Below are 14,671 nucleotides of genomic sequence, written 5' to 3'. Positions count from 1 at the left end.
TCCTCCAAGGAACTGAATGAGCTTGGAAGCGGATTCTTCTCCAGAGCCTCCAGAGAGAAGTGCAGCCCTGATGATGCCTTAATTTTGGAATTGTGAGAATCTAGTCATGCCATGCCTAACTTTTGACCTACAATATTGTAAGATAATATATAGTGTTATTTTAAGTGTTCAAGTGTGTGGTAATTTGTGATGCAGCAATAGAAAACTAATACATAAATGGAAAAAATTTCCAAGGCATATTGTTAAGCAAAAAAATAAGTTAGAGAGAAACATAAAAAAACAAATGTATGTTAAGTATATTGCATTTTTTTTTTTTTTGGTGCCAAGATGCCACACATAGCCTCAGCCACATGCCATCATTCCTTCTTTTTGATCACTGATCTGTGTTTCAGTTTGTTTTCTAAGATATGGCAAATAGTTTTGAAAACCTCTGAAAATACTTGCTGTGGTTAATACTCTGAAGTAGCAGAATTGATTTCCTAACATATGAAGAAAAAAAAAAAAGAACACCAGGAGAGAATAATAGAAGAGCATGAGAACACAAATTAAGTGCTACACATTAAAAAACAAACCAAAATACTTGTCAGTGAATGAGTCTTTGAAAGGCCTGAAAACCAATGACATTCAAGTTTATCCTTGAATGTTGAACTTTGGATTCCTAATTTACTTTCCCATAGAATCCACATTTCGAGTTGATTAGACCGAATACATTATGTTAGAAAACGAATGCATCACACCTTGATTAGTAAGAGTAGGTTGGTCTGGGTGTAACAGGCAGAATTCTATGAATGACCCCTATGTGAAATTAGCTCTTATATTAAATGCTCTCCCTTCTGAGTGTGGGTGGAATCTACTAATAGATGAGGCAGCACTCCTAGGATTATATTAATTTACATGACAATAAGGAGGTTATTCAGATAGGTTTAATCAAATCAAATGTACCCTTGAAAAGCAGAGAGTTTTCTCTGGCTGGCAGCAGAAAAGGAAGTCAGGGATTTAAAACAATTTAGCTTTGAAGTTGGAGGGAGGCATGTGCCAAGGAATGAGGCAGTCTTTAGGAGCTGAAAGCAGTCCTTGGCTGACAAGCAGTGAGGGAACGGGGATGTTGGTCATACAACCACATGGATGTGAATTTGGCGAAGGAGCTTGGAAGCTCAACGAGTTTGGAAGCAGATTCTTCCCTAGAATTTCCAGATAATTACCCGGACAACTAACAGCTTAGTTTCCACTTTGTGAGACACTAAGCAGAGAACCCAGTAGAGCCCCCTGGACTTAGACCTACAGATCTGAGAGATAATTAGTTGTTCTGAGTTGCTAAATTTGTGGTAATTTGTTAGTCAGAAATAGAAAATGAATACACTGGGTATTTTGCAGTTAGCAAATGGTAAACTAAATAACATAAACTCTTGGCACACACGTGCCATGTGCTCTCTTATTGAGTGTATAGTGTTAGGGTCTAAATATATGCTCAATAAATATTTTTAGTTGTTTGGTTAGGTGGTGAGTAAATGCATGAATGAATAAATGAATGAAGCAATAAACAATCTTTGGTCAGTCAAGTCATCCAACAAATATTTATGGAATGCCCAATATACACCATGAACCATTCTGAGTGTAGGACATAGTAGAAAGAGGTTCAAGACACCAGGTAATTTATTTTCTAGTTTCAAACAAGAGCTCAAAATTCCCTGGACTGGAGATTCTCATGTTGGAGGAACAGAAGGTCATTGGAATGCCGTGAATGAAGGCCCATGGAAAGAGGATCATGAGGTCAGCAGAAGGCCTTTCCAGGCAGGACTTTGAGAGCCATGCATAGAGGGTGACTGTGATGGGGGGACACTGGAGGGTTAAGGGGGGAAATGGTGTGATATGATGTATGATTTTATCTTAAAAATCAAGAAGGATACTAAACATCTAAAGAAAGTCTTTTAAATAACACAAAATAAGTCTGAAGAAAATTGATCACTACAGAGATGCCAATGCAATAATCTCCAACTTGAAGGTGTGCGGTATCAAAATTAGAGCTGAAAGTTATACAGTGCACCCCCCACCTCTTATTTGCCGGGGATACATTCCAATATTCCCAGCGGATGCCTGAAACCGTAAATAGTACTGAACCCTATATATACTCTGTTTTTTCTATACATACATATTTATGATAAAATTTAATGTACAAATTAGGCAAAGTAAGAGATTAATAACAATACCTAACAATAAAATAGGATAATTATAACAATATACTGTAATAAAAGATATGTGAATGTGGTGTCTCTCTCTCTCTCTCTCAAAATAACTTTTTTTTTTTTTTGGTGTGTAGAAACTCTATTCTGTTTCTTTAATCACTTTATCTCTCTCAAAATATCTTGTTGTAAAAATTTAATGACTTTTCCATCTTAAGCATTTATCATGCACTGTGGCCATAACTTCTGCAGTTTGAGGGGTTACAGCAAAACTAGCACAGATTTCTTTTTCTTTCTTCACAATTTCATGCATAGAAGATTCATTCTTACCATAGATCTTAGTAGACCTTCCTAACCTCAGCACATGATTTTTTTTTCTTTCTTATTAACCCAAGAACTTTGAACTTTTCACTTAAAGGAGGCACTTTTTGGCTCTGTTTGGCATATCCGAATTGCCAGTAACACTACTTTTGTGCTTTAAAGGGGGCCATCACTAAGTAAAATACGGGTTACCTGAACACAAGCACACAATACTGTGACAGTCGATCTGATAACCTAGATGGCAACTAAATGACTAGTGGGATATGCTAGACAAAGGGATGATTCATATCAGGTGCGAGATGTAGCCAGATGGTGCAAGATTTCATCACGCTACTCAGAATGGCGTGCAATTTATAAATTGTTTATTCCTGGAATTTTCCACTTAATATTATTGGACCATGGTTGACTGTGGGTAACTGAAACTAAGGAAGGCAAAACCTCAGATAAGGGGGACTACTGTACTTTTGGTTCAACATATACTGTGACATAAAGAAAACAAGGGACAGTTAAATGTGAACCGTCCTTGTCTACATTCCAAGTTATGTACATATACTATTCATTTTCTTGGTGGTCATCATTTGCCACTAAAATCATGCAACTTATACATATCTTTTAAAACACGTGGAACATTCTATTAATAAAATCTGAGTTTTGACTATTTTTAAGTGTCCAGAGCACAGATAAGTATTGATAGTTATCTATTTAATCCACCAACTGTTTATAACATAATAGGGAGAGCCCTGACATTCCAGCAAAATTTTATGGATTGATGATATGTAGGGAAACATTTCCTCGAAAAAAATAAGCCGAGCAGGCTCTGTAAACTTCAAGCAAAATAAATAATTGGGAGGAAACACTGAGGTCAGAAATCACAGAAGATTAATATTAAATATATGGCATGTAAAATGCATTAGAATTATTTCACACTACTTTCATGAGCCAAAAATAAAGAGGATATTGCAGAGGGGCCTTAAATTACATTTACAAAAGGCAGAAAGATAAAGTGGAACACTGGAATGAGAAAGGGTATTCTTGTCCTAGGTCAAGAAAACATTTTGAAACCTCTGGTGGTTACTGAAATTTTTCTTTAAACTAGGCAAAAAAGTTAGTAAGAATTGTTAGTGTGTCCAACACTGCATATATTGCAATGGTGTTTCCATTTCTTTAGATCTTTGGATGGTGATGATTCTCTGGAATTTACAAAATAAAGATAGGAAGGGAGAGAAGGAAGGAGGAAGGGAGAGAGGTTGAAAGTAAGGGAGAGGGGGAGAGAGAGAGAAAGACAGAGACAAAGAGACAGAGAGGGAGAGAATAGACACATTAAGGGGACAGTTGCACTTAGATGCATTGGAAACTGTGTGAAAGAATTTTTTCTTTTTTGTAGTCGCAATGTATTGGCCTCCTACTGGCATTCAGCGTACTGTATTGAGGTTAGTGGTATGGACTGAATGTTTATGTCCCCCCAGAATTCATATGCTGAAGCCCTAATTCCCAATGTGATGGTATTTGGAGGTGAAGCCTTTTGAAGTAAGTAGATTTCGATGAAGTTTTGAGGGTGGAGACCTCGTGATGGGATTAGTGCCCTTATAAGAAGATGAAGAGACCAGAGCTTGCTCTCTCTCCCTTGTGAGGATACGGCAAGAAGACTGCAGTCTAAAACCTAGGATACAGCCCTCACTAAGAATCTGACCATGCTGGCATTCTGTTCTGGGACTTTTAACTTCCGGAACTGTGGGAAACAAATGTTTTTTCTTTAAGCCACCCAATCTGTGGTATTCTGTTATAGCAGCCTGAACAGGTTAATATAGCCAGTGATGCTAAACACCTACAAAGAACTGCCCTGCCCAAATGAAACTCGTGTTCCTGTTGTTTCCATTGAGAAACTCTGAATCTTAGCCAAAGTGAGTAAGCTGGATTTTTTGTGAGCACTCCTTATTCAGGAGCTACACACTTGAGATGGGACCAAAGACAGTGACTAAAACAAGAAAACCAAGTTAACCTTCTGTTTCCATGAATGGTGCAATCTATAGGCTATAACCTAGGCCTCTACCTATTTGTTAATTTGACATCTTCATTGAATTGTATATTTCTCATTTATGAGGCAGGCAAAATACTTTGTAAAACTTTTGCAGAATTTATTCTTGAATTATTTAATAATACTAAAATCAAAAGTCCATGTTCAAGGAATGAAGTTAACAGAGTATTATTATAATGTTGCCTGAAAGCTCTTCTTCTGACCCAGAAATAAAAAAATATTTACCTGACTCTTTCAGAGGATTATTCATTTTTCCACACTACTTCTGAATTAACCATTCCCAAAATAAAAATTCACTTTTTATGGGTCAAAGGCATCATAAGTAGAAGATTCATATTCATCCTTATAATACAAAATAGGACTTCATTTCCTCAAGGCAGAGAGTACTTCAGTTTTGGGGCAGACAACTGTTACCCAAGAGCAAGGAAATAAATTTCATGGTCCCATCCCCATGCTCCAATAAATAATCAATGAAAAAACAACATAGAAATAGTTAGCTAGAGTCTAACCTTAGTTACTCCACCATCCTTGGAGAGAAGCACACATACAAAGAAAGGATCACTGTTCACCTTCAAGCCACAATACTTTGATATTTCCCACACGATAATTCTTTCCTAAAAGGGGATCATTGTCAAAGGAATCTTTTTAGCTTAGAGTCATTCCCTTGCAGCCCATAGGTAGAGGTTGTCACACATAAACTATATTGACGTAAAGAAGAGACTGTCCTCCTAGAGAGCCCATTGTGGGTGGTAGAATTCTTTGCTCAGCTTTTTCTGAATTTTAGCTTTTCAGAGCATTCAGGGTCAGAGGAACAGAATACATAGATGTGCAATACTGTATCACAGGAACAGAAAATAGGCCAAATTGCCAATCAGAGTAAGGTTTGTTTAAAATAGAAAAGGTATCATGATAATATGATAATATCCTTCCTCTCATGGTTGATACACACCTGCTTGGAATAAGCATTTTTAAATGTAATTAAAATTTATTACTTTACTTAAAACCATATTCCCTTATAACTTGAATTCCCATCTTTTTTCTTTTTCTTTATTCACATTAAATCTTTGTAGGTCATCTATAGAAACAGAAACAATGTGTGCCTTTCCTGACCTCACGAGGAAACTGCGGGTAGATCTCTATTACCACATTTTGTTTCCTTTTTTGTGCTTTTTTTTTTTTTTAATACTGCCCCTGTTAACTAGAAAAAATTTTCCTACCCTTACTTGAGGTTATCCAATTCTCCTGCTCCAAAGTCAAGGATTCTGTGAATCTCGTTCCTTTAGCAACTGAAGCCTGACAGAACAGCTGTGAATGAACTTCTAAAGACTGTAATGCAAGGACATCAAGTAAGAATCAGGTCATATCTACACAGTAACCTCATGTGCATGACATTTCAATGGGCTTTGGCAATAGTGAAGACATTCATCTCAATCCCAAGGTGTTTCCTTCTAAGAAAGATAACTTAGATGTTATTTTTTACCCTCTTTTTCTTGTTAAATCTTTCCAGGCAGGGACTGTGTCTCATGTTTACTTTCTGTAGCTCTCCTCAGGACCTACAGTGCATGTTGTGTGTAGGGAATATGGTCATCCTGGGCTAGAGGCTTTGGTTGGTCTCTTAAAATGTTTGTTATTTTTTGCTGCTGTTTTATTCATCATTTGTTCTCAGCTAGAGGAGAGGCAAAAGAGAGTACAAAAGGAAAAAAAAATGTAGGCGAAGGAAATAGGAATTGAAGAAAAAGTTCATTAGAGGAACTGTGTGACTGTATGGAAGAGAATGGAGTAAAGCCTCAGAGAGCAAGTGGGCAGAGAGGTGAGGAGAAGAGAATGCATTGTAATGTTAATAAAGGTGAGAAAGTTTGATGAGAATTTCTTATCAATCCTCTAAGTCCTCTTCTATGCATGTTCCCCACTCTAGTTTATTTCTCATAATCTCTAAGTCTTCACATATGTAACATTCATAAATATTGGCAGTGAAGACCCAAGGGGAATCCTGGGCTTAGTTGTTAGCATATTTCATTCATAGAATCACAAACCATGTCCTTTTAGATGCTTTTCATCTATTGACTGGACATTTTCATAACCTCTTAACTGGCTGCCCTGCTTTTGGACTTCATGCTGCCATGAAGGATGATGGTCCTGCAGCAAAAGTCCCTCAGGGTCTCCTCATCTACAGAAACATGGGAACTTCTTTCATGTAAGCCTCTCTGGACAGGATCCATACCTCTTGCTCAAACCCCAGTTCTCATCAAGTGTACTTTACTTTCTAGCAATATCCAAAGACCAGCAGTTCATGCCTTTGCATCTTTGGTCTATTATGTTCTATAAAAATTTGTGGGAGAAAAGGAGTATTCCTGGTATTCCCTTTTTTTCATACTGGCTGCCTACTAAACAGCAATTTTTCTTTCAAAACCCAACACAGACATAACATCCTCTGGCAAGATTTTTCTGACTCAGTTTCATTTTAGATGTTTTGAATAGGTTTCACACTCCCTGATGTCTTTGAAGTTGCAAAATGCATCAATTGGTGCACATATGTCATCTTACAGCTATGTGCTTATGTATCTATCTGCTCTATAAACTAATGAACTTCTTAATCTCTGTATCCAAGATTTTGACACATACCAGAGAATCAGCTAATGGCTGAACTGAATTACTGACATCATTCAACATTTACAGAAAAAACAAGTCATTTAGAATGTAACAATTAACATGATATTTTGTATATAGTACTTGGAAAATTCCGAGATATTTACTCTAGAATTTATTGTGATTCCCTGGAATCAAAAGAGAGAAGGCCACTTAGAATTTGATAAACTTTTGATATCATTGTCGATAATGATGTACAGAAACATTTAATGAGAAAGGAACCTCCTTCCCAGGCATTATTTTTAGATCTCCAGGTTCCTAATATTGAGCTATAATTTTCAGAATGTAGATTTTTTTTTGCTCCAAATTTTTTTTGATAAAATATCTATGCTATGCCTAAGCCATTGATCTATTTTATTCTATGTTTATAAATAAAAAAATTATAACATTAACAGAACTATTTGTTATTTCTTCTCTGGTGAATGTAATCTCTCAATTCTTAGTAAGAATATATAACCACTTCTACTTTTTACTGGTAAAATTATCTTTATAGTGTTTTAATGCCTGAGCCTTGCAATAAAATCCACCCTCCAGAGATCAACATTCAAATGGAAGTAACAAGAGACAAAATCTCCCCAGAAAAAAATGTAAATACCACAGGAACCGACAAACTTAAACAACAACCCCCCCCCCCTCATTTTCTTTCTTAGTCTTTCATTGCTTAATTAAGTCCTCGGAAGAATCTTTTTACTGACAATAAGTGGACCCAAGCAGGAACAATACTCACAAAAACAAAGAACAAGTGTCAGAAGCAAGCTTATTGTTAATGACCTTAAACATCAGTGTCCCTTCAAATCATATTTAATCCTCATTTATCAGTATGTGGATGTGTGTTTTATGTTCAGTGAAGTTCAGTTTTTAGAAATGTGAGGGACCAGAATCTTTTTATCTAGGAGTATGCCCTTCATGTTATGTTTAGATAGACGGAAAACTATACAATTTGCTCTGAACACAGAACCATTATTAGTATATACTCAAAAGTTTATTTAAGAAGAAGTTCAGTATCTTTTTGCTTCAAGTAACAAGATATACAATTTAAAGTGGCAGAAATTTTGAGAAACATTATAATCTATGAGATATCAAGCAGGAGAATTCCAATGATGTCTACTTTTTCCTCTGCCTTCTTCAACATTGTCATGTTTCTCTTCATAATTACAAGACAGCAAAAGCAGTTCCCAGCTTCATACGCAGACTCCAATATGACAGTGAAAAAGAGAAAAGACCTTTCCTCCCCTGGTTCTCCTTTTATTAAACGGAAACTTTTCTAATAACTCACAAGCAGACTGCCCATCAACACTCATTGGTGAGGATCAGGTCATATGCCCTTGCTTAGCTGCAAGGGAGGGTGGGAGAAGAAGTTTTAGCCTTTTCCATCTTTATAAAAGTAGATTGGTTCCATCAACAGGAATAAGAGGTCAGGTGGAAGAAGGCTTAAACGTGTCAAATAATGTAAAGTTGAATGACGTATATACTGCCCATTAAACCTATAAATGTTATCAAGCATAGTACTTGGTAGTAAATATAGATAGTAATTTTTTTTTAATACATTTATTTATTTTTGGCTGCGTTGGGTCTTCGTTGCTGCGCGCGGGCTTTCTCTAGTTGCAGCGAGTGGGGACTACTTTTCCGTTGCGGTGCACGGGCTTCTCATCGCGGTGGATTCTCTTGTTGCGGAGCACGGGCTCTAGGTGCGGGACTTCAGTAGCTGTGGCACATGGGCTCAGTAGTTGTGGCTCGTGGGCTCTAGAGCACAGGCTCAACAGTTGTGGTGCACAGGCTTAGTTTCTCCGCAGCATGTGGGAACTTCCCGGACCAGGGCTCGAACCCGTGTCCCCTGCATTGGCAGGCGGATTCTTAACCACTGCGCCACCAGGGAAGTCCCTAGATGGTAATTTTTTTAATGCTGTTGCACTTGTTTTGAATTCATTGACCTCTAGAACCATTTCACACACGTTAGTAAAGACTATGAAGACTTTAAAGAGTCTATGAATAGAAACAGAAATTTTGAGAATTGATTTTTGTTTTCAAATAACTTCCGGTACCATTTATTAAGCTATTGTATCTCAACTTTATATCTGCCCTTCTATAGTCCGCTTCGTGAAGTGGGGACTTGAGTTACAAGTGACACTTTTCCTCTGCTGGCTTCCTGTTTGGCTCTGCTATCAGAGGGCACTAGGAAGAGAGTAGAAGGCTTGAAGAGGATGAAGGGACTTGCTCCCTCTCTGAGTCTGTTTTTCTGCTTGTTCTTCCCATGTACCTTTGAAACAGTTTTTAACCCCGCAGTGGCAGATTATTCCAATAGCAGCTGCTAATTCCACTTTGCACTTTTCCAGTGCTCACAGAACCAATCCCAGAGTCCCTCTTCAGTAACACCAGCACTAGCTGGCCAGAACACCGTTCTCAAAGGTCTGAGTGCCCGCTGCATGGGCAACGCCTCTGACGTCAGAAAAGAGACACCCGCCTAGCCAAGCAGTGAACTTTCACACAGGTCTATAGAGCACCTCCTTTAAACTTCTAAATTTTAATAATCTTAACCTCTTTACTTGGTTTCTCCAGTCCAAGAGGAGGCTGCTTCTAGAAGCTGCTACCTCTACAATACATTAGCTTAGTGTTCCCCTTTTGCCTTTCCAGTTCTTCACTGTCTAGTCGTTAGTTCTTTATCGATTGATTCTCTAATAGGCTAAATTTGTTCTTTTTTAGGGGCGATTACAGGTTTTTAAAAATTTACCAAAAGGAGCTTCAACTATTTCTGTTTCTGCATCCTTATAATCATGTCCATTTCCTGTTTTTCTTTGATGTTCAGATACCATATTTTTTTCCCATAACCTTAAAGGGTTAGATGCTTTTGTCTGCAACTTTTCACGCACATCACCATAATATTTAAAACAATTTGAACCAAAAAATCTATGTATTGGGATAGTAAACATATTTAATATTTTTTCAACCATTTCCGTTTATTTTATTAAATTCAGTGTATACTCTATATTACAAGTTTCTCCAGGCTCCAAGTTCATGGCTTTGAAATTAATACATGCCCAAGAGAACTGTGGTTAGCAAAAAAGGGGAGGCAGCATTAGGGGTGGAAAAAAGAGAAGGACAGCAATTTTTTTGAAAACAGAGGAACAGTAGGATAGCAATGATAAGGAAAGAACTAGGAAAGGAAAGGTGGTGGCAATAGTGAGCTGCCAGAGGAGATGAAACATTCCCTGGTTATCTCTACAAGTAAATGGAAAAGGAGGGCTTTAAGGTTTGGCCTTGTGCTTTAAGACACATGACATGATGACCCTTCCTGAATGTCCAGACTGACTAGACCGTTTAACTTGGGACAACCTTGAATTCATTTCAGGAAGATAGACTACTCAAGAAGGCTTAACGATCTGCACTTAAAGACCAATTGAATGAATTCAAACGCAAAGGGGGAAACATCTTTCATATTCATTTTAAAAGCTTTCAAAAATGCTATTTAAAGGTAAAATGCAGAAGGAGCAAGATTACAGTCAGACAAATAGTGTGAAATATTTGGGGCAAGAACTGGGATGAAGTGGGGAGGAAGAGAAGGATTACAAGATTTGTTGCCTAAGGGGTGTAATTATGCCTGCGACATATTTCCCAAGAAATTTTTAATCTTTAAGTTTTATACTTCTGTGCTTTCAAAAACCAGCCTAGATACAGTCTTAAAAGTGTGTGATTCAGAGGAAATGTGAGATATATCACTGATTACTTTGAGTTCCCAACTGTCTTATTTTTATAGTTATCTATAGCCATGTAGTTGACAATAAACTATTTCATAAATGTCAGCTCCTTCTCACAAGTTTTAAATTGCTTGCTTTCTACCTGTGAAACACTGAGGGAAATTACTTTAATTTTTTTCTCTAAGTTAACCCTTAGGGGCAGCAATCAGAGAAACTCTGATTTTTATAAAACTTCTTTCAAAGAATGTTTGACTTGAATGCGGTAACCTGCTTCCTAAACTGGAGCTTTGTAGAGCTTTATGAGTAGGTAAAAAACACAGTTTTTCTTTTAAATTTAAGATTAGCAGTAGACTAACCAATCCATCTTTGCAGACCTGAAATAGAGTTCTAGGAACTCTAGTCCCTGTGTTCTATGTGGAGCACCTCCATCTCCATCCCTATTGGTGGCTCTTTTATCCCTCAATTGATGTAACTCCAACAGGTGGAAAATCCTGATGCTGAAAGCATCCATTTCTCATTCACTGAATGAGAATTCTCCCAGTCAGCCACCCGAGGTATCACTAAATTGAAGCATGCCCACTGTGATAAGCCAAAAGAGTCAAGAGCTGACCTAAATGGATGGAGGCAACCAGAAAAAACATATTGAAGAAGGTAAGTTTTGAATGAAAGGAAAAGAATTAAATGATAGTAAGGGAGTAGAAAAGAATCTTATGAATGGAAGCAAATTACATAGTTTTGTTTCATATGAATTGAGTAGAAAAATGATTATAAGAATGTTTCAGTAAATGTGACATCATCTAGAAAGACAAAATATAGAATAGTGGTTATTTCTGACTATTTTGATAAATTTTCATTTATTTATTCAGCAAATATTTTTGAGCACCTACCATTGTCATTTGTCTTTTATTTTAGTACTCAGCTGTGAAGTGTATATGTATATATAGATTTATAAGATGTAATACATCTTCAAATGAATATTCTGAGTCTGAAGTTGCTTATCCTCTTTTCCCTCTTTTTTGTAGATTGCTATGATTTCCATACCTTATCTCATTTAGTCTTTTCCACAACCTTGTTAGGTTGAATGTTATGCCTATTTTACATGCGGAAACTTGAGGCTCAGAGGTGTTTAGTGATAGACCCAAGCTCTCACATCTGGAAATGGAACCCAGCTCTGTTTGACTCCCAAAGTACTCTTAACTGCTATACCAGCTGCCTGCCTGATTTGAGGAAAGTGATAGGGGGCCACTGCCAGCAAGTTTACTTGAATAGATAATCTATGGAACACAGTAGTGAAAAAAGAAGATTTAAAATGAGTATTTAAGAAAGGAATAAAACTACCATTACTGAACTCAAAAGGGACAAAATGAAAACAGTGACTGCAAAGGATAATTGATAGACATATACAGACATATATTTAGAGATAGGAATTGGAAGCAACCAGAAGTGTTTTTTAAAGTCATGCCAGAAATAGTCATAGCATGACATAGGGAGCAGGATTATGTTCATGGATACTTGAAGAGAGATTCAACTGAAGTTGGTAAGGTGGATGTGAGGAGAGAAGGTGATGGAAAAGTTAAAAACGATCCAAGTTGGAAAGCTTAGGAAGCCAAGATGGTAAATATATTGTATCTGATGAAAAATCTGGAATGGAGTGGTTATTTTAGGTGTGGTGAAAAGATGAATTTGATATTCAAAATTCATATAATCAGGAACTGCATTGTGTATTTAAAGTAAAATTCCATGGCATCTTCTCCAGCTTTTATCCACCCCAAATTCAAACTTTTAATCCCCCATCATAGCAAAAAGATCAAAACACTTTGTAGGAAAAAATAATTTGGAAAGTCTGGGTTATAAAGCCATAAGAACTTGGCGTTGATATCTCAATAATGGATTTTGTTAGATCACAGATCTTCTATTTCTAGTAGCCCTATGCAAAGATTGCGAAGGCTGGATTTTTTTTCTTTCCACCCACAATTGGTACATAAGCTTGTTAGATATCAAGAGTCCTCCCTCCCTCCCTCTCTCCCTCCCTCCCTCCTTCCTTCCTTCCTTCCTTCCTCCTTCCCTCCTTCTTGTTTTGGCTGTAGGTAAAATTCATAGGACATGTACTTGTGCCACTGTGGCTCCTCAAGATATGGACTAATGATTTTAGTTATATAACTGACTCTGATTAATAGAATATATATTAATTCTGGGTATATTTTATAGATTTGTCTCTTTAACTGATCCTAATAAATGTGTCCCTTTGGGCCCCATCCTGTTTGTTCAGAGAATAATTTGTTCTGGATTTATACTCAATAAATAAATCACCAAAGTGTCCCAGGACATACTAGACACCACTAATCTATAGGAAGGTTTGCACCAGTTGAGTCCATTTTATTTAGGCAAATATTTCCTTATTAATTCAATACAAACCAACTTCTCAAAATTATATATATTTTTTGGTAAATGTGTGTCCATGTTTCCATCATTAACTTACAAAACTTTATTCCAGTTTAAAATGTTAACATACTTCTCCCTTTAAAAAAAATAAAATTGTCAGAATTTTTCTCCTAATTTACTCATTTCTTCTCTTGAAAGAAAAATTAATAATCTCTATGCTCGAAGGTCTATATTTATCTCCTTGAACATTTTCCCACTTCCTTACCAAACAACAAAAACAATAAAGAGATAAAATAAAGAAATGGAAAGAGAGAGAAAAGAACAACTATAGGCACCAAAGTCTGATCTAATTCATAATAATAGAAAGGAAATGATTTTTACAAACTTATGGCATTACATATGCGGACTGCATCTTTCAGAGTTTGAGTTATCAATAGAAAATATTAATTTGTTCAACATTTTCTAGTAAATATTTCATACTGTTTTTCTGTAAATTTTACGGCTTGTCACAGATATACACTTCCTAAATGATGATTCTGTAAAAGGAAGACATTACCCAGAGTTACACTATAGCTGTCACTTCATACTTACAGCAACTGCCTCCAGGATTTGTTTGACAGCATCTGCAGCATCTCGTTCACTATAATATCCCTTTTCCACAATCCTAAAAAAAAAACCATGAAATCTTTCTCAGACACATGCATCCAGTTGAGTAGATGTTAAAAGAAGTTAAATTAACGTTAAAGAAGATTTATCTAAACAATTGCAGCAGGCTACCATGACACGAGGGGAAAGATTTCCATAAGTTGGCACTCTAGAAGTCTTTAGGTTTATTTAGGAATATGGAAACATTTGTTTTGCCTAGGCTTGAAGTTTCCATCCTATTGAGGACAAAAAATTCTTTTTAAACTTTGCATTGCAAATCATTTTAAACATATACTAAGTAGACAATATACCATGAACCATCCCATTTAACTGTCACACTGCTTCAGCAATTATCAATTCATGGCCAATGTTGTTTTATCCATCTAATTAATTACTTCCCCTCCTCCTTTATTATTTTAAATTTTATTTATTTATTTATTTATTTATGGCTGTGCTGGGTCTTCGTTTCTGTGCGAGGGCTTTCTCTAGTTGCAGCAAGTGGGGGCCACTCTTCTCGCGGTGCGCGGGCCTCTCATTATCGCGGCCTCTCTTGTCGTGGAGCACAGGCTCCAGACGCGCAGGCTCAGTCGTTGTGGCTCACGGGCCCAGTTGCTCCGCGGCATGTGGGATCTTCCCAGACCAGGGCTCAAACCCGTGTCCCCTGCATTGGCAGGCTGATTCTCAACCACCGTGCCACCAGGGAAGCCCATCCTTTATTATTTTAAAGCAAATATCAGACATATAATTTCATTCATAGATATTTAAGGAGG

At 36.9% G+C, this 14,671-nt stretch overlaps 1 protein-coding gene across 6 annotated transcripts in view; it reads right to left on the bottom strand.

Moving 5' to 3' along the window:
- CAMK4 (calcium/calmodulin dependent protein kinase IV) overlaps positions 1–14,671 on the bottom strand; it is a 254,678-nt gene that overhangs the window by 81,921 nt on the left and 158,086 nt on the right. For all 6 annotated transcript variants that reach the window (XR_009007091.1, XR_009007092.1, XR_009007090.1 and 3 more), the window contains one exon: positions 13,848–13,920. Coding sequence is in view for 2 of the 6 variants with exons in the window: in XM_007192092.2 (XP_007192154.2) it covers positions 13,848–13,920 (73 nt within the window). In the remaining 4 variants the exon portion in view is untranslated. The remainder of the gene's footprint in view (positions 1–13,847; positions 13,921–14,671) is intronic.

The sequence above is a fragment of the Balaenoptera acutorostrata genome, chromosome 2 (assembly GCF_949987535.1).
Source record: "Balaenoptera acutorostrata chromosome 2, mBalAcu1.1, whole genome shotgun sequence".
Classification (NCBI taxonomy): Eukaryota; Metazoa; Chordata; class Mammalia; order Artiodactyla; family Balaenopteridae; genus Balaenoptera; species Balaenoptera acutorostrata.
This window is presented reverse-complemented; position numbering and strand designations above follow the sequence as displayed.